At 40.5% G+C, this 24234-nt stretch overlaps 1 protein-coding gene and 1 pseudogene across 2 annotated transcripts in view; one reads left to right on the forward strand and one right to left on the reverse strand.

Annotated features, from left to right (window-relative positions):
* CDH2 (cadherin 2) overlaps positions 1 to 24234 on the forward strand; it is a 248102-nt gene that overhangs the window by 201688 nt on the left and 22180 nt on the right. For both annotated transcript variants that reach the window (XM_043444109.1, XM_043444110.1), the window contains 7 exons: positions 252 to 389; positions 1073 to 1258; positions 3782 to 4035; positions 5450 to 5592; positions 8522 to 8755; positions 9066 to 9299; positions 12110 to 12249. In XM_043444109.1, coding sequence (XP_043300044.1) covers positions 252 to 389; positions 1073 to 1258; positions 3782 to 4035; positions 5450 to 5592; positions 8522 to 8755; positions 9066 to 9299; positions 12110 to 12249 — 1329 coding nt within the window. The remainder of the gene's footprint in view (positions 1 to 251; positions 390 to 1072; positions 1259 to 3781; positions 4036 to 5449; positions 5593 to 8521; positions 8756 to 9065; positions 9300 to 12109; positions 12250 to 24234) is intronic.
* Positions 9460 to 10181, reverse strand: LOC122425365 (annotated as a pseudogene).

The following is a 24234-nucleotide window of genomic DNA, read 5'->3' on the forward strand; positions in this document are numbered from 1 at the left end:
ATTTCACACATCTGCCACGCGTTCCTTTCCGCCAGTCGAGGTGAAAACATCCAGTTAAATCTCTCTAGACAAGGACCAGACCTGTGCTTCACAAGTTAAAGTAAACTCCACTTGGGAAATTTCAAGTCCTGTTAATCAGAGTGAATAATGCCGTGCTTTTCTGGGTGTAATCAAGAGCCACTTACAGAACAACTGTGATGTCTTCTTGAGGAATTCGTTTCATTTAAATTGTTATCTTTATGTCTTTTTAGAAAGTGCAGCAGTATACGTTAATAATTCAAGCTACAGACATGGAAGGCAATCCCACATATGGCCTTTCCAACACAGCCACGGCTGTCATCACGGTGACAGATGTCAACGACAATCCTCCGGAGTTCACTGCCATGACAGTAAGTACGGACTCACAGAACTCGAGGCCTGCGGTCCATTACCGCGAAGTTTCGTCATGAATAATAGATGCATTAAATAGAGCCGGGAACTTGCTTCATTCACCTCATTGTAGAATGGCTACTGATTCCCATGTCACTTACACCAGTTTTAAATGAGGCATCAAACTAATTTGTTTTTGTCCTCTCCAAGTCCACTGATAAAGTTATTAAAACATCCTGCCTGGAAGAAATGCCCTAAATAGACTTTAGGCTGTTTTAACAAAATATATATAAATATCTTCAGGTCCACCAACCATGTGACTGATCGATGCTCCTTTGTCAGCAGATAATTATGATCTCTTGGTTAAAATGATTTCCTTCAGACAAGTCCTTTCTTCTGACCAACACTCATGAATCATCCCAGATACCCGCAGAATTTACTATTAATGAAATTAATTTTATATTTTAATTTTAATGAAACTATAACATAATTTGGAAAAAAATAATTTGAGGGCCGCACAGAGTTATCGTATTTTTAAAGTCAAGCATAAATGCTGTGATTACCTGCATTACTCATCTCCTCGCTTAGTGTGGATAATAAAGATTTAATGGGTCACTAAAATCAGGGCAGTGTGACCATCGAGACACGCCGTCCTTCAGGGGTGTCCGTCGCCACTCTGAATAAGCTTTGTCTTTTCTTGCAGTTCTATGGTGAAGTCCCTGAAAACAGGGTAGATGTCATAGTCGCTAATCTAACGGTGACAGATAAGGATCAGCCCCACACGCCAGCCTGGAACGCTGTCTACAGAATCAGTGGAGGAGACCCCGCCGGCCGCTTTGCCATTCAAACCGACCCCAACAGCAACGACGGCTTAGTCACCGTAGTAAAAGTAAGTGCCACGGTCTCTCTGATGGCCACTCGGCCATGACTGTATGTGCCACCCACCCCTTAGTTTGTTATTGACTCAGGACATTTCCCTTCAACCGACTCTATGCTGTGCTTAGTCACTCAGTCATATCTGACTCTTTGTGACCTCATAGACTGCAGCCCGCCAGGCTCCTCTGTCCGTGGGGATTCTCTAGGCAAGAATACTGGAGTGGGTTGCCATGCCCTTCTCCAAAGGATCTTCCCAATTCAGGGATCGAACCCAGGTCTCCCACATTGCAGGCAGATTCTTTACCATCTGAGCCACCAGGGAAGCCCCTCTCTAAATCAGAGTTAATGTATTTGGGGAAGTCACGTTTGTTATTTTTCACTTATGTTGATGCCAAGGCCAACATAGTCTCACTCTCTTCCCGGAATATGATTGATTTTCAATCATCCGGGTGTTTTGACAGTGAAGACACAACAGTCCTCAGCAGTGTTAACGGTCAGTGCAGTGAATGTGCTTGTGTTACATTGTGGAGTTTTATATGTGTGTCTGTATATATATATACATATATATACATATATATATATGTAACATCTCTTTATTTTATTTATTTTGACTGGGTCGTGCTGTCTGGCATGTGGGATCTTAGATCCCTGACTAGGTGTTGAACTGGTGCCCCATGCATTGGGAGTCTTAACCTAACCACTGGACCACTAGGGAAGTCCCGCATCATAGAGTTTTGATGGCCAACTGATATCTATTAGGAAGGATGCCCCACACCTACTATTCTTATGTCTATAGGCTGCTTTTAGAGTATTGGCTCAAGGAACAAACCAGAAAATACCACCAGTGTATAACTAGATGAGTGTAGGCGATGAGAGGGCCTACGCTCTTAAAAGGTTTTGAATTTACTTTGCTGTTTTTAAATGCCGTTTTTAAGAAATTGGTTCTTCTAATCTTTCATTGTCAAAAAGTAAAATAAAGCTGAGTTCTGGAAGTAAAAGGGATGTTAACTTCAAGTGTAACAAATAGACAGTGCTAATGGAAAACTTCCTTGAAGTGAGCATCTCTTTCTAGCCACCCAGGCAAGTGTTTGCTTCTTTGCCTTCCATTCCAACACTCTTGGGCTCCCCAGGTGGCCCTAGGGGTAAAGAATCTGCCTGCCAATGCAAGAGATGCAGGTTTGATCCCTGGGTTGGGAAGATCTCCTAGAGGAGGAAATGGCAACCCACTCCAGTATTCTTGCCTGGAAAATCCCATGGACAGAGGAACCTGGCAGGCTACAGTCCATGGGGTCTCAAAGAGTCAGACGTGACTGAGTGACTAACACTTTCACTTTTTTCCAAAGATCTTAGATAAGTAAACGTTGTCAGTGATGTTTCATGGGTCTAGTACACTCACTCAAAAGAATTCTGTAGCATTTCCTGGCTTCTTTGCTGTCTTGTTTAAAATAATTCAGAAAGGGAAGTTGAACTGGGGATTTTAGAGTGAGAGTAAAAAAACTTCTGAATCAGAGTTGAGGAGGTGGTCTAGGTAAAGAAACTAGTATAGTCTGTGCTAATTTCATGACTTTCTCCGTAGCTTCTGCCGTTGGTCTTTCTTAGACTCCGCAGGATGGCAGGAGAGCTCTTTTTCTCATACGATTAATATACACACAGTAATGCTTATGGGTGTCTTAACTGGAATATCATCAATGAAATTAAGAAGAAAGTCCAGTCTGGTCACTTGACTCCTGGTAACTTTGCTATTGACAGTGAGATTCAGTGAAACTTTGAGAGCTAATGTTTACATTATCTGTGCGTTGCCTTTATCTCGAGTGACACTCTTAGATTTGGCATTTGTACAGACCAGTAAAATCCTCAAAATTACTTTGGAAAACAGCCATAGATTTAGTTTGCTAACTAAGGAAAAAATAAAAAGTCCTTCCACCTATGAGCACTATTTTTTAATTGTATATATGTGTGTACTCTAAAATGTATACTTGAAATTATGAATGAACTTTTAAATAGGAAAAGTTTAGCTTTGTGAAAAAAAATCACATTGTCTAGTTTTTGTTTTGTACACTTCATCACAGACTGTTTAAAAGCTTTCCTGGGTGAAGAATGGTCTTTGTACCAATGTTTGAGAATACAATCTAGACCATCATGTTCTCATTTAATCCCAGATTATTTAGTATTTTTTTTTTTTTTTTTTTTGGTGAATAACGCTGCTCTTAAGAATATGTAAGTTCTTAGATGTAGCTAAATAAATGCAGTGTGCAATAGTAATAAGCGTTATTTTGTGAACATAAGTCTTTAAAATGCACAAGGTACATAAATATCTTGTAGAAGTAGGTTACATTGTGATAAATATTTCAATCATTGGCCATGCTAATGCAAGTTTTCCAGAAATTTGAGAGGAACCTATGGTGTAGTGAATAAAAAATTAATGTTTTAGAAATGGAGTTACTAGAAGGATCAACTTCAAAATGCAAATATTCTTATTTCCTGCAAAAATATGGTTTCTCCTTTAAAAAAAAAATTTTTTTTTTGGTTTTTCCAGCCAATCGACTTTGAAACAAATAGGATGTATGTCCTTACTGTCGCTGCAGAAAATCAAGTGCCATTAGCCAAGGGTATTCAGCATCCACCTCAGTCTACTGCGACTGTGTCTGTCACAGTTATCGATGTGAATGAAAATCCTTACTTTGCCCCAAATCCAAAGATCATTCGCCAAGAAGAAGGCCTTCACGCCGGTACCATGTTAACAACATTTACTGCTCAGGACCCAGATCGATATATGCAGCAAAATATTAGGTATCAAATGCCATTTATGGTGTTTTTGTCATTTGCATTATGTTCTATGCTGTGCATAAAATTTTTTCACCATTTGGGTGAGAAATTTTCATTTCATACTCCTTATTACAAGATTATTTTTAATTATTTGATGAAATTTTTTCAGTGGATCAATGAGTATATTAGACAGGAGATACATAAGTGCATCTACTCTTTTATCATTTAAAGAAACAAAAGTTTTCAGCCTCTTTTTTCTGCCCTTGCTCCTTTTAAAACATCCTTAGTAATAATTTACCCTTTGCTTTTATGCTAACCATCCCAAAAAGCTTCTGCCATGAGTAAATAGGAGAGTCTCAGAAAGCTTGTAACATTTATCTCTTCTCCACACATCAGGAAGAAAAGAAAACTCACGCCAGCACCAAGATATAAGAGCTAATTATTTTCATCCCTCACCTGTACAGTGGTTATAGGACTTATAAAATATATCTGTAAAGATTTCCAGCCTCAGCAAAATCTAATTTATCCTTCCTGATGAGGGTTGGCAGAGCATACCCCACATAACTATTATCCATCCCTGGTGATGGTAATTTTAAAAATTAGCTCATATTTTATTTAATTCCTTTCAGTACTGTTGATAACAGATAACTGTGTGTCTTCTTCTTCATTTCTCTGTACACTGGAATCAAGACAGATGAATAGCTAGTGAACAAGTGTATTGAACTCATGTAACTTTTTACCTCTCCAAACGGGACGTGTTTTCCAATTTGTGTATTGGTTATCCAAGCTTGAAAAATTCACCCCCACCCCAAATAAAAAAGGAGGTTAAGCAAATACAGATAAATCTACTCAGACCACAGGATTCCCCTTGAAGGGTGGTTCTGAGGTTTGGCCCAGGTGGGCGATCCTAGGAGAAATGGGACTATGGGAGCAGGGAGAGGAGGGTGGTCTCTTCACTGCGACCAAATCCCCACCATGATAAGGTAGTAAATGTTTAAGGAGTGTTCTGTGATAGAAAATTCAACTTCTATTACAATTTCTCTTAAGCCCTATACATTAGGGCTGCTGCTTACTTGGAAGATATATTAGAACTATTTTATATGGACCATTGCTCTCCTATGAACTAGATAAGAGCTTATAATGAGACCTGTCAAATCGGCCCTAGCCCCAACCCACAGTACAGAAACTGAGTTCCTCATCTTTCCCCTCTACCACCTACATAACGTTTACTTCATACCTGGCCATGCAACACACAAACCATGTTGCCTCCCAAACCACTGCCACAGAAATACCCACATTACAGCTGTTTGTCCCAACCATCACTTACAGAAATGCAAGCTAACATGCTGGTTGTGTCTGGGACTAAACCAGAAAAATCAGCTTCCTGTCTTAAATTTCATGTCTAAAGAAATAAACTTATTGCACTTTCATTTTGTAGATACACAAAATTATCCGATCCTGCAAACTGGCTAAAAATAGACTCTGTGAATGGGCAGATAACTACCATTGCTGTTTTGGACAGAGAATCACCGAATGTGAAAAACAATATATACAATGCTACTTTCCTTGCTTCTGACAATGGTACGTAATTAAATATAGTCACTGTATTTGTCCTGGATGTTGTTAAAGAGAATAGAGCCTCATCACAAATGCATCATTAGGAAATGAGGTTTTCTAGGAAACCCAATAGTCTAGAAAAATTTCATTCCTTCTAAGGTGCCAATGACCTTCACTCCTCCGAGGCCCCAACTTCTATTTTCCATTTCCTTTGGGCTTTCTGTATTTGCTGTCTTCTGTAATGAATGTCCCCAGGGTCTTTACACCCTCCATGGTCACCTAGTATTGTGATCACAAGGCTTTGTGATTGTTCTGCCCTGCTATACCTTGATGGCACAGTAGCCCACACACTGTTTTTCAAGGTGGTCATTTTAGGTTTTTTCTAATCAGCATGTTTGTTACCATCAGTCTGTCTGTCTTTAGCATTTTTCCTCTAATTCTGTAGTCTGCATGTGTTCTTGCCTGGAGAATCCCAGGGACGGGGGAGCCTGGTGGGCTGCCGTCTGTGGGGTCGCATAGAGTTGGACATGACTGAAGTGACTTAGCAGCAGCAGCAGTCTGCCATGTCTAGGAAACTCTTAATTTCTTGCATATGTTAAAATAATTGAATATTTGAGCTTTAGTATGTTGGTTTTGAAAAACATAAACATATAGTTTAGCATCTTTTTTTTTTCTTCCTTGGTCTCGTCTGGATTCTAAACGGCCGAGGTTGATAGATAGCACTTTTTTCTTTAGATCTATAAGATAAAAATGACTTATGTTAAACTGGAGTTGGACTCGTTTTAGGTCTCAATATGATACGGTTTAAGAGTGAAGCTTTGAAATTCCACCTGACCTCCCCTCCCCCCTGGATCCAGACTCCATTTATGCTATTTTTCTAACTGCAGGATTAGCAATGAGGTTTTAAATCTGTCCATTTCCTTTTTCTGGTGAATACGGATAATGGTAGCAGGATGTAACTCGTGTACAGGGGAAGATAACAAGGCTTGTACATAAAACTTTTAAAACAGTGCCTGGCACAAACTATACACTCAAGTAATCATTTCTATGATGTGTAAATAGTTTTAAAACTAAATCATAGCCATCTTTTAGAATAGTTTTAATGTTGGACTGTGAATATTAGCATCTAATAAAAATAGTAGGCTTTTTCTATTTGGTGGCCAAGATGTGCAGTTTGAAAAACATTGCCTGTCAACATTTTTGATAAGAACAGTTTCAAAGAACCATTCCTAATCCTGTGTAATAAGATTCAACGAGATCATTATCTGTTATAAATCTACGAGGTGACAAGACCAAAGCAATATTTCTTATCCTTTCTAATGTGAGACCTACTGTTCACATATTTAGAGTTGAAACTTGGTGGGAAGCACTTCTGCCATTTCACATCAAAGCAGAGCATTTGTGTCTGTCTTACATTTTCTGTAAGTGGTAGCTTTCTCCACCCTGAAACTTACAGTAATATATCTTGCACCATTATGTTGAGATTTAAAGAGCTATAAAATTATATGTATATGTGTGAGTTGTGAGTTACAACCAGATATTTCATTCACCAAGGTGGATTGTTTCCTAATTGAAAGGGTGTTTGATATGAGAGAAGTGAGCAGTTAAATCTGTGTAGCTGTGATGTTTTGCAAATGCACTCGACGTTAAATCACAAGGCTGGATTTAGAGCCCCAGTTCTGCTCCTTAATGTCTGGACAAGCTATTATAATCTGTATGCCTTCATTTCATTATTGATCATTGTTTTTGCTGCTTGCTATTCTGTGAAGTCGTTATGAGAGTCAAATAATGTGAAATGTGATAATAAATATGAACGTAATTCAAACTATAGGGAAACACAGTGGCCCTCGTGGTTAGACCACAGTATTAGAATATTGTAAACAGCCATGCTACCCCTCCATCTTAACCTCCCTGCTCTCAGCACCATCCATATTCCTTAGATAGGTCCACAGAGATTTCTCCTTGTCCTCTACTGAGGAGTGTTTGTGTGCATCTTCCTAGTTTCATGACCTTGGGCAGGTCACCTAAGCCTCTGGGTCTCAATACACAGCCTTATTTAGAAAATTCCTGTATTTCTATTCTCTTAAGTGTATATAATATATAGATTATATAGTTAAATATAATTGTATTATATATTGTATATTCAAATAATATAATTATTATGTTTACATATAATAACATTTCCGTTACATTTTCTATATTTGTTATATATTTATTCATAAATATTTATAACATAATAGAGTCCAACTCAAAAGATAAGTGTAGAGACAGCATGTTATAGTGGATTGATTTGGGGTCAGGCAGACCCATCTCCACTAGCAGCCCCAATACTTCTAAGAGGATGCAACCATAACCAGTTTATAGAGACACTTAGGTTCCTGTCTGTTTAAACCAGCTTCATAGGATGACAATGAAATGATGTATAGAGTGCAGCCTAATACTCTCAAGCAAGTGATCCGGCTCCTCCCCAAGATAAGGTCTGTGGGTCTGTAGACCATTTCAATATTTCAGAGTTACGTCTGGGCTTGAAAAGCACTCTGGGGTTCTTTCATGCACACATCTTGGTTCTCCATCAATGAGTAGGGTCCTTGAGATCATGAGCCTGGGTTTCTGCTTGCTTACATCCCGCAGTGCCTAGAGGAGCCCACTGCACACGGGGCACAGAGTAAGTCAGCAGGGGTACAGGGTCCTGTGGCGGGGATGGGGGCTTGCGCATGCTGTTGTCACTGCCCTCCATGCCTGAACCTCCAGCGGGAGGAGTGCAGGGTCATCCTAGAAGAGGCGCAAGAAGTGGCCTTGTACCAAAATAGCAGAAATGCTGTGGCAACGAGATTTTTCCAAGGTTATATAGTGATAAGGGCTGGAAAGCTAGAAACTTTGAGAGTTTCACTATAATTGAGACTCAAGGGAGAGAACTGTTGAGCATTGGTTTGTGATTTTTCTCCCTTTTTAGGAATTCCTCCTATGAGTGGAACGGGAACACTGCAGATCTATTTACTTGATATTAATGACAATGCCCCTCAAGTGTTACCTCAAGAGGCAGAGATTTGTGAAACTCCGGACCCCAATTCAATTAACATCACAGCACTTGATTATGACATTGATCCAAATGCTGGACCATTTGCTTTTGATCTTCCTTTGTCTCCAGTGACTATTAAGAGAAATTGGACCATCACTCGGCTTAATGGTAAGGACAGATTCATTATTTGAATATATGTGCATCTGAGAGGCTTTGAAGCCCGGCATGAAAAGTCCGTTTTAAGTGCTTTATCATCTTTCTTCTTAAATATATTTTAAAAGCTACTTAAAGTTTAAGTAAGATACAAAAAGCCCTTAAAGCCAAAAAACAAAACAAAACAAAACTTTACAGTGCAGGATAGTTGAAATCTGCTTTATATGTACCCTTCGGTACATGATGCAGTCTAGAAAATGCTATGTGTTTTTGAATCTTAGGATGTATAAACTCTCCGACTATATTTTTCCCCTTTATTGTATAGGTGATTTTGCTCAACTTAACTTAAAGATAAAATTTCTTGAGGCTGGGATCTACGAAGTTCCAATCATAATCACAGATTCGGGTAATCCTCCCAAATCGAACATCTCCATCCTTCGGGTGAAGGTTTGCCAGTGTGATTCCAACGGGGACTGCACGGATGTGGATAGGATAGTGGGAGCGGGGCTGGGCACCGGCGCCATCATCGCCATCCTGCTTTGCATCATCATCCTACTCAGTGAGTACTTCCCTGTGTCTCAGCTTGAATTCCTTTTGCTTCCAGGATGTTTAGCAAAGTAACTTCTTTCTTTACAGTTGGAAAATACAAAGCAACTGTTTGCCTTTATTTGTTAAAATAGTCACAAACATGTAAATATCATAATCTGACCGCAGTGCATTCACTGATTGCAGCTCTTGCCATCGTGTGGCATCCAGGATCCTGGCTGAAAGCTTTTTCCAGCGCTGCTGGGCGCCTCAAAGGGTCCCTGTTTCCCAAAGAATGGAGCGGAGGCATGTGCCTTCATCTGAGTTTGAACTGGTGGAACCAAGAGTTCCCTGTTGCTCTCTGCTCTAAGGAGTTTTTCTTTGCTGTAAAAATCTTTGCTTTTCCTTTTAGTTTCTTCCCTCCATTTTTCATTCTTCATTTCTTTCATTATTTCCTCCATAGCGAGCATTATTTCCTCCTTGTTTTTTCTGATTCAAGCTTCCCATTCTGTTGGAATATCCCCTACTTCATAGTCTATATCTGTTTCATTTGCTACTTCTAGTTCATTCTTTTCGCTAGAATAGTTTGTCCTCTCCAGTTCTTATACTCAGGGATATAGTACTGTTTGTTCAAAAACTGGCCAGTGCCCACTGGCTCCTTCACTTCCTTTGACAGTGCTCTCTGCAAGAGGCAGAACAAATCCTGAGACCGTCCTGTGCCTTCCTACCGGCTATGCTCAATAAAAAGTAATTTTTATTGTTGCCTTTCAATGGACTCTAACAATGCTCTTCCACCTCTGAGCAATTTCTCGCAGCCAAACCCACTTTAGAATGAGGAAAACCCTGAGCATCCTTGCATGCACTTACCTGTTGGCAGCAAACCCAGCCAGCCCACCTCTTCCACGCCTGTTGCCATTTTCTGATGCTGATCGCTTGCAGAGCTGCAGCAAACTCTTCATAGAAAAATATTAGACAGTCCTAAGTTGAAGCACTTCTCTTAGGATTTGTGTCTGAATTTATGGCTCGTAGTTGATGATTTAGGAAAATAAGTATATTGCTTTCCTTTGCTTTCCTTTATAGAAAGCGCAGTCAGCAGCCTGCTCCAGTCATGCAGGGATCAAGGTATTTGTTTCTGATGGGCTGCATAAAATAGCAAGAGATTGTATTTCATACAGCACATCAGATAATAGAAATGATTACACAGCTCAATAAATTGTCTGTCTTTAGAGCCAGTCTAGATTAAGGAATTGCTCCTTTTTAATATACTTTGCAGTCTTTGGTTCAGTGGAATGCAAGAAATTAACCACTGGAAAGTACTTTAGGAACCACTTCTAAGTATGCAGGTTAAAAGAACAAATTGCCTGGACCCTGTGTTGTATTGTTGAGTAGCAGCAGGACTTAGTTTATTGTGCAATCATGCTATGCACCAATCACTTTCTTCAAAATGTTGGCCATTTCTTTTATGTTTTCTCCATTTACAAGTGTTCTGGTAATTTAGAATCCTGTCCTTTTTTTTTTCTAAGCAATTACTGCAGAAGCCTGAGCATTTTTTACTTCCTATGTGGAGACTACTTTGACTATAATTTGAAACCTACATGCTATACTAATAATCCACTTGCTAGATTTAGCCCTGGAACAATGGCAAATGAGATCATGTATCTGGCTTTAAAAGGAGGATATTTACTTTTATGGCCAATAATAAAAATGTGCTCAAATAAGAGTCATTAAATCTTTTTGCTTCAGGATGTAAACTGATAGCTTCAGATTTTAGAGGGAATGCATTCCTAGATGTGCACTTGGGGATATGTTTCAATTTCAACTAACAAGAGGCATACATGCCAACCTTATCAAGAAAAACTTAGAGCTGATGGATTGTGGCATGAAGAAGGACTCGAGCCATTCTGAAGGAAAATGAATCGGTGCTGATTTTAACATCAACCAGCTGGAAAGTTTATGATTCTAATCCTGGTGCAGAAATGTAGAGCAGGAAGTGTTAGCGTTAGTCACTCACTCGTGTCTGACTGTTTTTGACCCCGTGGACTGTAGCCCACAGGCTCCTCTGTCCATGGGATTCTGCAGGCACGAATACTGGAGTGGGTTGCCGTCTACTTCTCCAGGGGATCTTCCTGACCCAGGGATCGAACCCAGGTCTCCCACATTGCAGGCAGATTCTTTTACCATCTGAGCCACCGGGGATGTTATTTCAGTGCTCAAACTAATCCCCTGGCCTCCTTACCTGAAGCATGCTGTTGAACAGGAAAGAGAAAAAGCACAACAGCATAAAAGAAAGACCCAGGCCCTTGGGAGTCAAAAATCCTCAAGGTCAAGTCTCTGATCCAGGTCTAGTTTGCTGCAAAGGCATCTTGGCAAGTACTCCCGGTCCTTGATACGTGTGCTGAGAGAGAAGAATGATGGGGGTCATTTGGGGAGGAGAATGATGACTGATCAACCGGAATGGAATTTAAATAATGAGTAGCAATGTCACCTATTGTATTTTGTTGTTTTAGACTTTACAATCCTTTATATGACACATATCCTATCCTCTAGCAAGACAAAGATAGAAGTAGTTATTGCCTCCATTTGCAGATAGTAAAACTGAGGACAGACATCCACTCAGTGAATTCATGGGGTACTAGTTTCTAGAACAATCTAAACCTGGTTCTCAGGGTGTCTGTCCTGTCTTGTTTCTTGTCCTGTGAGGCTAGGATTAGGTAACAGAGTAGAAGATGCACTGCAAGTTTTCCAGCCATATGAATATAAATTATTAGTCTTGAAGACTGTGATTAGATAAAGTCGAGTTTTTAAAACTATGGTATCGTATGTCTTTACTCTCTTTCTGCCTAGTTCTCGTTCTGATGTTCGTGGTATGGATGAAACGCCGGGATAAAGAACGCCAGGCCAAACAACTTTTAATTGATCCAGAAGATGATGTAAGAGATAATATTTTAAAATATGATGAAGAAGGTGGAGGAGAAGAAGACCAGGTGAGCAATGTTTTTAAATCTCTAAGTGAAATCTTACCATCTTACATTTTAAATGGTGGGGAAAATACTAATACATACAGTAAAAGAATAGTATCAGATGTCTTTTCCTTGATCACACTATCAAAGGCTTGGTGAATTTTTTCCAACCTGCACTGCCCATTGAATTTTTTTCTAAAGTGCTAAATGTCATTGTACTTATTATGAAAGGATAGTTAACGTTGTTTTGAGGAGCCTAGGATTTATACCTAGTGCCAGTTATAGCTGTACTGATAAAAATGTTTTTCATTGCAGTTTTTCTTCACTGGATATCCAAAATAAAAGTAAAAGTAGTTTCTGCACTGAGATTTGGATATTTCTATAGCAGAAAAAGCACAGACTGCTCACTTCATAAACATTTACCAAGCACAGTCAATAATCTAGGCATGATTTTAATCACTGGGGATACAGGGGTGGGCAGAGCCAACAATGATTTTCACTGAAGAGTCTTGCATTTTTTGGCCACTCTGCACGTGGCTTGTGGGATCTTAGTTCCCCGGCCAAAGACTGAACCCAGGCCACAGCAGTGAAGAAAGCTCAGAGTCCCAACCACTAGAGCACCAGGGAAATCCCACGAGTCTTAGATTATTGAGAAATATTTGCAGTTAGAGATAATATCTAGTTCATGTCTGCATCCGTGATGTCTGTCATGGGGTCTGGCTTATTGTAGTTTAATAAATGTTGGTGCTTCCTTGGTGGCTTATCAGTAAAGAATCTGCCTGCAGGAGATGCAGGTTCAATCCCTGGGTCAGAAAAATCCCTAAAGGAGGGCATGGCAACCCACTCTAGTATTCTTGCCTGGAAAATCCCATGGACAGAGGAGCCTGGTGGGCTACAGTCCATGGGGTTGCAAAGACTTGGACCCGACGGAAGTGACTGAGCACAGTAAACGTTGAGCTCATGACTGGCTGTAAAATAACGTGAGTTTCTGTGTGTATATGAGGAACTGCATCCCTGTTCGAGGATGGGAATGACCAGTAGGTGGAAAGTGAAAAATTTTATCTCCTGGGAAGCAAAATTTTAGATACCAAAGATCTGTACTATTAATGCACACCAGGCATTCTGCTAAGTACATTAAATGCTGTTATCTCTTAAATCTTTGAAACCTGTCATACTGTACTGTGACCATCTCCACTTTTATGTTAAAAAATAGAGCCTAGGGATGGTGTTCAGTCTTTCAGTTGTGTCTGACTCTTTGTGACCCAATGAACTGTAGGCTCCATAGGAGCCCACCAGGCTCCTCTGTCCATGGGATTCTCCAGGCAAGAATACTGGAGTGAATTGCCATGCCCTCCTCTAGGGGATCTTCCTGACCTAGGAATTGAACCCAAGTCTCTTATGTCTTCTGCATTAACAGGTGAGTTCTTTACAACTAGCCCTACCTGGGAAGCCCTGGTGGGATTCTGTAAACTCATAAAACTAGGAAGTGATAGAGGTAGAATTTGAATCCAGGCCTATATGATATTACAGTCTAAACTCACTGCTCTGATCTAGCTCCTTTTGAAATTATCTGAGAGATATGAGTATAAACCATGAGTGATCACTGTGACAGGTGTTTCTTAGGTACATAAGATACCTCTCATGTCCATTTGCTAATACAAGTGTTGGGGTAGCAGTTGGGCGAAGAACCCAGACTCCTTGGATCTTGAATCATTATCAGTAAATTCAAGGTACTCTGTCTAGATATTAGTGGTAGGACTGTTAACATGAAAAAGAGCAAATTTCATGAACATGAGTTCTCTTTCTCTTCTTTACTCCTTTGAGGAAATAATATATCGCTCTCTGTTTTACAAAGCACATTCATGCCCATTGTGTTTCATCTTGGTGGTGGGCCCATCAGAGTTTTCCATTTTCCATTTGAGCAGGTTTTGCGATTTACTCTCCAAGTCTGTAACTAGCAGAGTCAGAAGTCAAGCCCGCAATCTTCTGATATCCAGTTCCGTGCTTGGTTTACAATACCTCAACTCTCTCATTTAGGAAAGCTGCATATTTCAAATCTGTTGAAAACTTGACTCGTGTGTAAAGCTGTTTTGAATACTGACTAATTAAAGTGGCTCTATAAATATGCCCCAGGGTTTCTTGCTTATGAATGTCTTTGGATATTAAAATTCATGTTTGGCTTAATCCCTCATTAATCTGTCCTTTCACTTTCCTGAGCTATGTTCAAGAACAGCTAACGTTATCTGATCACATTATCTCGTAAATCTTCTTGCAGCATTTTATTTTTCATGTCACTGTGCATAATTTTCTAGGCATAAACCTAAACCCAACTCCATGGAGTTTCAGTAGAAATGGCAATAAGTAGGACACTAGTCATGACTGGATGCTGCATAGACTCAAGAACCAAGATATTTCTCAGCATCTGAATGTCTGGACCAGGGTACTTGATGTCACCTGAGTTGGCTTTTTCTCCCCACTTCCTCCCCACCAATTACTTCAGGAAATTGTTTAATGAAGTTTTATTGTTGTAGTTATTCTAGGAAAGACTTACTTCCATTACTGGGACTTTCTTGGTGGTCCAGTGGTTAAGACTCCGAGATTCCAATGCAGAGGACATGGGTTTGATCCCTGCTCAGGAACTGAGATCCCACATGCCCTGGGACATGGCTTTTCCTCACTTTATCTGCTTAGGTTGATGCTTGATATCAAATGGTAAAACTTACCTATTGCCAGATTTATTAAAACTCTTATCATAAATCTTCAACCTCTTCTTTACGTGACCCTGAAAATTTTCTTTGCTCCCAGACCAACTCTCGGACACGAATGTGTTGCTTCCTACACACTTTCTTAATAGACCAAAGACTTTTCTGGAACTCTCTCTGTGTTGACCTCTGTGGCTCATGTTCTTTTTTTATGATTATTTATTTATCTTTGGCTGTGCTGGGTGTTTGTTGCTGTTACATGGGCCTTCTCTAGTTGCAACGAGCAGAGGCTACTCTCTAGTTTTGGTGCAAGGCCTTCTCATTGCAGTGACATCTCTTCTGAAGCACAGATTCTAAGGCACATGGGCTTCAGTAGTTACAGCTCAAAGGCTAGTTGCCCCAAGGATCTTAGTTCCTGGAACAGGGATAGAACCCATGTCCCCTGATTGGCAGGCAGATTCTTAACCACCAGACCACCAGGGAGGTTCCTTTTTAAATTTTTTTTTTAATCATTTCTTTATTGAAATAGTCCTGGAAATCTTGTCACATTAGTTGTTGTTGCTGCCTCTTGGTTCCTTGATGGCATTTTAGTCCAGATAAAGATCTTCTGCCCATTTCTGATCCTGTTACATTTCCCATTTGCAGTTCTCATTATAGAAGATTGTGACACAATTGGTAATGGATTTTTAATTCACTCTAATTTTTACCTCATAATAGTGGAATAAAATATGCAGCATTGGGAGCCTACACCAAAGGTTCTGTCTCCTCTGCCTCTAAAATGATTCGTGAAATCCATTCACTTTCACCCTCATCAAGGCCACTGCCTTCACTTAGGTCATAATCATCACTCGCCTTCTCATGAGTGTCCTGTCTGTGGACACACACTCCATCTGCTCTTCGTTGTTGTCGTTCAGTCACTCAGTCATGACCGATGCTTTGTGACCCCTTGGGCTGCAGCATGCCAGACTTCCCTGTCCTTCACTATTTCCCAGAGTTTGCTCAAACTCATGTTCATTGAGTCATGATGCCATCCAACCATCTCATCCTCTGTCTCTCTCTCCGCCTCCTGCCCTCAACCTTTCCCAGCATCAGGGTCTTTTCCAGTGAGTCAGCTCTTCACATCAGGCAGCCGTAGTATCGGAGCTTCAGTCCTTCCAATGAATATTCAGGGTTGATTTCCTGGGCTTCCCTCGTGGCTCAGCTGGTGAAGAATCCACCTGCAGTGTGGGACACCTGGTTTTGATCCCTGGGTTTGGGAAGATCCCCTGGAGAAGGGAAAGGCTACCCACTCCAGTATTCTGGCCTGGAGAATTCCGAAGACTGTATAGTCCATGGGGTCGCAAAGAGTCAGACATGGCTGAGCAACTTTCACTTTCACTTTCCTGCTGTTTGGAAATTATCAAATCCCTCTTTAGCATGACAGATCTGTGGCCCTACACCCATCCTTTGGTGGACTTGCGCATGCCTGGGGGATAAAGGCCTGTGGGAAGGATTGGTGGTGGGTAAAGTTTCCCCAAGGATGTGACTCCATCAAGCCTGTGCACTCATGGCCACTAAAGCTTCCTTCAAAGTCAAGGTGATTTGTCCTATCATTTAATGACACTTCTTCTCACTCCTGCTCCAAGGATAACAGCAGCTATGGGTCTTCTTTCTTCTAGAAAGGGCTTATCAGTTTATTTTCATTCGGTTAGATCTCATTATGCTCTCAGCTATCTTACAGTCTCAGAAATCTGTGATTTGGTAACGTATTGGGCTCATTCTTAGCACTAGAGTATGAATGATAATCTCATGATTTTTTTTTTTTTCATCCCAACCAGAAGCAGAAGGCTTCCTCCAGGTTTAAGAGTAGAACCATCACTCGTGTCAACAAAACATGTTTCTAGGACTTCCCTGGAGGGCCAGTGGTTAAGACTTCGCCTTCCAATGCAGGGGGTATAGGTTCAATCCCTGGTACAGGAAGATAAAACCCCACATTCCTCATGGCCAAACAACCAAAACATAAAGCAGAAACAATATAGTAACACATTCAGTAAAGACTTGAAAAATGGTGCACATCAAAAGAACTTTAAAAAGGAGCATGTTTCCCTCACCCCAGAAACTTATTGTGTACCCCACTTCCAGGCAATATGCCCTCAGTCAAAAGTAACCAGTAGTTTTTATTTCTATCACATAGATCAGCATTACCTGGTTTTGGATTTTGTTGTAAAAATGAATGTCGCATACAGTAGGTACTCTCTTGTCTGGATTCTTTTACTCAGTTTTATCTGTATGACTCATGCATGCTACATTTGGAAGTAATTCATTTTTTTGTCATTGCCAAATACTATTCTGTTGTGATAATTAGCCACATTTATCATTTCTACTAAAAGTGGACATTTGAGTGGATTTGGTTTTGAGTTATGAATAAAGCTGCTGTGAGTGTTCTTAGGCATATGTTTTGGTGCATTTCTGTTGGTGTGTGCTTAGGGGTTGAATTTCTAGTTCCTGGAATTTGCACATATGTGCAGGCTCAGTACAGTCTTGCCAGTTTTCCAAAGTGATTATACCAGTTTACACCTCCCCCAGCCACAGTGGTGCATGAGAATTCCAATTACCCAGCATCCTCACTAGCACCTGGGTTTTTCTCAGTCTTTCAGAATTTTAGCCACTATGATGGTGTGTGCCTCGATTTAATTGGGATGTTCCTACCAACTTACTTGCCATTTTTATATCTTTGTGAAGTGTCTGTTCAGCTTATTTATTGACTTTTCTATTGGATTGTCTTCTTATTGATTTGTAGAAGGTCCTTATATATTATGGATATCAGTTCTTTGTAAGATAAATGTGTTATAAATATCTTCTGTAGCTTTTTTATTCTCTTACTGGTACTTATGATGAAATGAAGTTTTTAATTTTAATGAAGTCTAATCTGTCCATTTTTCCAATTATAGTTAGTGCATTTATACCATTTAAGAAAACTTTATCTCCCTGAGTTAATGAAAACCTCTCTAAAAAAAAATAAAGTAAAATCTTCTTGAATTATTGTTTAACCTATCATATTAAATCTGTGATCTGTTTGTAGTAGATTATTCATGTGGTATAAGTTATGGATCAGGGGTGTCTTATCTTCTTAGAGGGCTGTCCAGCACTGTTTATTAAACAGATAACCCATCTTCACTGCATGGGAGGGGTTCATTTGTCATAAAGCGGACAGTTTTATACATGTGGGTCTCTGTGGAAGATTCCAGATCTTTTTGTGTATTCTTAGTCTGTTTGTCCTATTTGTCTACTCTTGGGCCAGTACCACGCTATTTTCATTACTGCAGTTTTCTAATATCTTCTATCTGTTAGGATGATTTCTCCAACTGAATTCATCAAGATTTGTCTTTTAAAGTTTTGGGTGGATTTTATCATTTACTTCTTTTCCTTAAGGAAAAAACACCCTTTATTTAGTACTCTTACTTTCTAAGTGAATTTATGCCAAATGCTTCTCCATGTTCTAAATAAGATGTCATTGCTTTTAAATCTGAAAATTGTTGTCAGTTCCTGAGAAATTTAGTTTTGTGAAATATATTGTATACGATTGTCCATAATTCACAAGTGGCTTCCTGTTAGAAATTCTATTTCTTTGAAGCATGCATTAAGCCTTCTTGGCAACAGACTTTGGCTCAAACTTTTTTGTTAGCTTTTTTTTTAAAAGACATTATTTCTTTACAAGAGTGAGCCTTGGAAATGGAAATGGTGCCATGTTACATTCTAGACAAGTTTTGGTCGATTTTTATTACATATAACTGGTATTTTATGGAGCATGGGTGTTACCCTGTGATGTGACTGGAGACTATGCTATAGGAAGCAGACAGCTTGTCATGATCAGGCTGTGGTCTCCTGGACGTCTCAGCCAGACAGTCTTACAAAATCACCAGCATCCAAAGATGGGAAGATCTCGGAGGTCAGTGGAGGTGGTCGGTGGAGGCTTGAGGCTATGGAGGAAGTCAGGTCTGCAGCAGATGTCTCCAGGAGGCTGGGATGCCTAGCTTAAAGCTGGCTTAGCCAAGATCCTTATTCTTGCTGCCAAGAGGAAGTATCCTTAAGGAGCTAACTGCTTAAGAAAGTAAAGCAAAACAGTCCTTTACAAGGGAGCCTTTATCTTCCCTGCTGTTGATTACCATCTCTGTTTAATTTCTGTGCCCAAACACAGGTTGCTAGTTTCTATAACAAAAATACTGAAAATATAGAGCCCAAGAGAAGAGAAATGAAACAAACAGACAAACAAACAAACAAAGCCCTCTATATTTTTTTTTTCCTTGTCTTATGTTCGGTGGACTTTTAGTGTGTGTGGATATTCCCCTCTGGTTTCCATAGTCAGGAGACGAGGTCGGGCCCATCTTGGAGACTGGCATTGGATGGGCTCTGAACACGACCATTATTTCCTCACAGTGCTGTTGGCAGTTGGACAGATTCAGTATAATGCCCAGTCTCTTTTCAGAGGGTGAGGTCCCTGCTTTATCTGCTTCACTGCTGGGACCAGCGGGACTTTGGGTGGTTATCAAGTCATGCTTAATTATCCTCATTAGTAAATGTCCTTCAGTGCCCTTTTGGCCAGTAAGCCTGGTTGCAGATACTGTATCCTTTTTAATGATCCTAGTTCCTTCCCTATCAGCCTCACTAATAAAATCAGGGTGAATGTGCAGTATAACCAACTGATAACTCATGCTGCTTCTGGAACCGTCCACTTTTAGCCCCAGGATGGGAAACAGTAAGTGGTAACTTCCTGCTCTTTAAAGCTTGAACTTAAAGCTTGTTGTTTTTATATTAAAGAACATAGTTGTTCTTATATTAAACAAACTATAGTTCTTGTATTAAACATATTCTGAATGTGTAATATAATACTCACAGTTGTTGTTTAGTTGCTCAATCATGTCTGACTCTTGTGACCCCATGGAGTGTAGCCCACCAAGCTCCTCTGTCCATGGGTTTTCCCAGGCAAGAATACTGGAGTGGGTTGCCATGCCCTCCTCCGGGGGATCTTTCCAACCCGGGGATCAAACCTACGTCTCTCGCATTGCAGGTGGATTCTTTACCCACTGAGCTACCTGGGACGTCCATGAATAACTTAAGTATTTTTAAAAAGAATCAATGGGTTTGATGACCAACTGGAAAGCTCTGCCCACCCTGATTGGATTCCTGAGGTTAGAGAATCTCTTCTGAGGTTCTGTGAGAGTAGTGTTTCTCACAGTAACTACACAGCAGGTTCTAGATCCATAGGATCCATCTGACTCATCCAGATATGTCAGGAAGAAGGGGGTCTCTGGACACAGAGGAGATGCAGGAGGTCCAGCAGCTAAGGAAACTGGGACGGAGGTGTCAGGCTCACCCAAATCCAGGGAGAGCAGCTCTCCCCTACCTGTTGTCCATGCACCATAGGGATACTAAAGTCTCCTTGATTGAGACCCAGACGTGCACATGTGAGGAATCACATATCATTTCAGGATAAAAGGGCGTCATGACAGGAGCTCTTTTTAGTGGCCCAGGATTCCCAAACCCAAGAGACTCAGTTGTGACTGCTGGGACTTCCCTGGTGGCCCAGCAGTTAAGACTTTGCCTTCCAATGCAGGGGGTGGGTGCAGGTTCAATCCCTGGTGGGGGAGCTATAAGATCCTACATGTCTTACGGCCAAAAAACCGAAACTTAAAACAGAAACAATATTGTAACAAATTCAATAAAGGCTTAAAAAAAGAAGGGAACAAAGGTCTTTAAAAAAAAGATATGATTGCCATATAAGTGTCAGTTGAATTTTTTTTCCAGTGAAATTAGTGTCTTGCGTGATTTCTAGGAATTAGGCTCAATGCTTCAGTAGATCAGATCCCCAGCATCTCCATGACACTGAAAGCCCTTTCAGCAGAGTTGAAGCTCCTGAGATGAAGAAAGAACCCACAGTTCCTATGACTTCGGGTTTGGCTTTGAGGAAGAGGGACTCTTTGGGATGATGACTTAGTTTCTCTTCTCCTTGATCCTCCACCTTTCCTTTTAAACCGCACTAGAGTTGAACTTCCTGTACATCTAACCTGTGTCATGCTATTTCCCACTTTCGTGGCTCAGTTCAAGGTCTTTCCCAGCCTAGCCAGCCACCAAGATTCCATCTCAGGACATCGTCTCTTGGGGGTCCCAGGTTGAATCAAGTGGGTCTGCTCTGCACTCTAGCAGCATGCTCTGTCTGCCTCTATTTTGAGATCTTACATGAAGCCTCGGTCCTGACCTTAAACCCCATGAGAGCAGGAAACTGTCACATTCATTTTTTATTCCGCTATCTAGGACAGTTGGCACCTGGCAGGCACTCATATATAGAATGTTTGTGCATTGGACCCTCTTGTAGAATCTCTTAGTTTGCAAGTCTTTCTACAGGGTTCATTGAACCATTGCAGCCTGATAACTTACTCTCATTTTTTTTTAAATCTCTGATGGCTTCAGGAAATGATGATCATGTTCATAAATACTTGTGATTCATTACTTACTTGTTTATTACATGATCTGTGTCAGGCACTGGGCTCTGCTCTCAGTTTGCATGTCTTTTATAATCTTCCCAACAAACCTATGCATTAGTCCAGTTTTCAAACCCAGGTCCATGTGACTGGAGAGGCCCAGCTCTTGTGTGGGCTGGCATAGAGGTCAGGTGAAAGACGTTTTCTTTACTCTTGTTGGTCTATGGCAGGCAGATATTACTGGGTAAAACCAATGAGGCTGAACACTTAGCCTCAGCTTGTTAGATAACCACTGCTAATCTTGCCTTAGAACAGGCAAAGAGTAAAACCTAATTAATTTGTTAAGCATGGCTTGCAAAATGGTGTACATTTTGACATTGACAAACGTAGGATCTGGAGAAGCAATATGAAGAGCCAAGTTACTAAGCGATCTGAGGCACAGTCTGGGCAACAGGTACTAAAATCTAAAATCCAGGCTGGATGCCTAGACGGAAGAATGAGGCACAGGTAAAAGAGAACACCTGGAGACCACACCAGTCACTACCCTGAGACCAGAGATCTCTGCTTGAGCCAAGGCGGTCTCTAAAGATTACCCTCCTATCTCAGGAACTACCCCCAGTGTGGGCAGCCAAGCCCGACCCTCTGACTCAAGCAGAGAATAGAACTGCTATATTTGATCCTTTGAAATAACTGCTTTACAAAATCTTTCTGCTTTATAAGCAAACTAACTAACAGATGGCTGACTCTGGACATACCTATGGAGACCACTTTCAGCATTTTCATTGTTGGCTGAAGCACACTCTGTTAAATGTGTTCCCAAGTTATTCATCCATTTATACCCACCTGCAAACACCAGAATATATTAGTTATTGAAAGAGTGACACTGATTTCACCAGAGGAAAGTTTCACCAGGAATTTGGGTTAGCACACTGCCATCCCTTTTCCATGCTGTTTTCAAAAACCTCCCTGGCCAGGTGCCTCACAGTGGTAGGCTATAGACAACGTATGTTCTGAACTGGCCGATATCCATTCCCTACTGGGCACTCAGTATTTTTAATATGGACTTGATTTGCATGTGAATTTTTATTTGCTACCCTGATCACTTCACATAAATGAACAGCATATTTTATGTAATTCATCTTAATATTCATTCTTCCTGACTAATTATGTTCATCATATTTAGCTTAAGAGGTATGGAAAGCTACCCAATGATAAAGTAGCAAAGATCTGTATGCCAAATATGTGTTACCAGTGCACAAAGGCAAACAAAAAGGGAACAGAAACCAAAACCTAAGCTACTACGTGGTAAATATGCCAGAGTTCTATCAATTGGCCCCATCTACTGACTATTTTATAAGTTGTGTTGTAACACAGCCTTGCACCAAGTCCATAGTTTACATACTGTCCGTGACTGCTAATACAGAGCAACAGCAGAGTTGAAGGATTGGGTTAGCGAGGTTTTCCCATAAAATAGTACTGAAAAATCTGAATGAACTTTTTGGCCAACCCAATATTTTGACAGACTTGCTGTGGCCCCCAAAGCCTCAGATATTTACTGTTAAGTCCTTACAGAAAAAGCTGATCTCTGCTATAGACTTTTTCCATTAATAAAGTCTTCATTCACTTTTTTTGTTCAAAGGTTGACTATTCTGTAAGTTAGCACAAGAAATGTATGTAATCCACCTAAGTCACTCCATTAGATCGGAGAGAACCAGGATTTGAATCTAGATTCTCTGGATTTAGAATCCATTTTTTAAAGTCACAACATGAAGCTCCCTTTTCTGTATTGATTTTATGTTTACATTTATCTTAAAAGAAATTCCAAACCGATGTGACATAAACAAGTAAAGGACTTGGTTGATCTCTCACCATATTCCCAACCAAATATTGCCATTACTTCATTACCTATTTTTAGATTTCCTCCAAGCTAGAATAATAGGCCCTGCTAAGATAGAATGACTCTGACCTTATCAGGGTGATGGCGTTTTTGTTTTTGGTAAAGTTGGGGCTTGGGGTAAAAATATTACTGAAGATGCATTTAGAAGGTTACACTGTTTGTCTCTCAAGACACACAGTGCTTGGAAGAGTTAAGAAAATATGTCCATGTATATAGGGCTAAGTGGTAACTGAATGACATGGAAAGAATGGGAAATTATAGAATAAAAATTAATCTCAAGCTTCTGAAGAAGCATCATCTTTCTGAAGCCCTTGTTGAAAGTGGAAATGAAAGTTGTTCAGTTGTGTCTGACTCTTTGTGACCCCATGGAATTCCATGGAATTCTCCAGGCCAGAATACCGGAGTGGGTAGCCTTTTCCTTCTTCCGGGCATCTTCTCAACCCAGGGATCGAACCCAGGTCTCCCGCATTGCAGGCAGCTTCTTTACCAGCTGAGCCACAAGGGAAGCCCAAGAATAGTAGAGTAGGTAGCCTTACCCTTTTCCAGGGGACCCAGGAATCAAACTGGGGTCTCCTGCATTGCAGGAAGATTCTTTACCAACTGAGCTATGAGGGAAGCCCTCTACTCTGCTAGAAATGCTCTGGTAGCCATATCCTCGTTTCTTTTAGCAGCACCTCTTTCACAGCTTCACATTCTATGTTTTTGTAACAGTTTTACCTATAAAGTTTTTATTATATTTATTTTTAAAATATAACCATATATGTATATATTTTTGACTGTACCCCTCAGCGGGTGGGATCTTTCTTCCCCAAAATGCACCCCCTGCATTGGAAATGCAGAGTCTTAACCCCTGGACCACCAGAGTAGCGTGAATAGTAAACCAAGGAAACAGAAGCAATGAATGTGTTTAATGGAGGCTCATCTCCCTCCACGGTGGGGAGTGGAAAACTGG

The sequence above is a fragment of the Cervus canadensis genome, chromosome 23 (assembly GCF_019320065.1).
Source record: "Cervus canadensis isolate Bull #8, Minnesota chromosome 23, ASM1932006v1, whole genome shotgun sequence".
Lineage (NCBI taxonomy): Eukaryota > Metazoa > Chordata > Mammalia > Artiodactyla > Cervidae > Cervus > Cervus canadensis.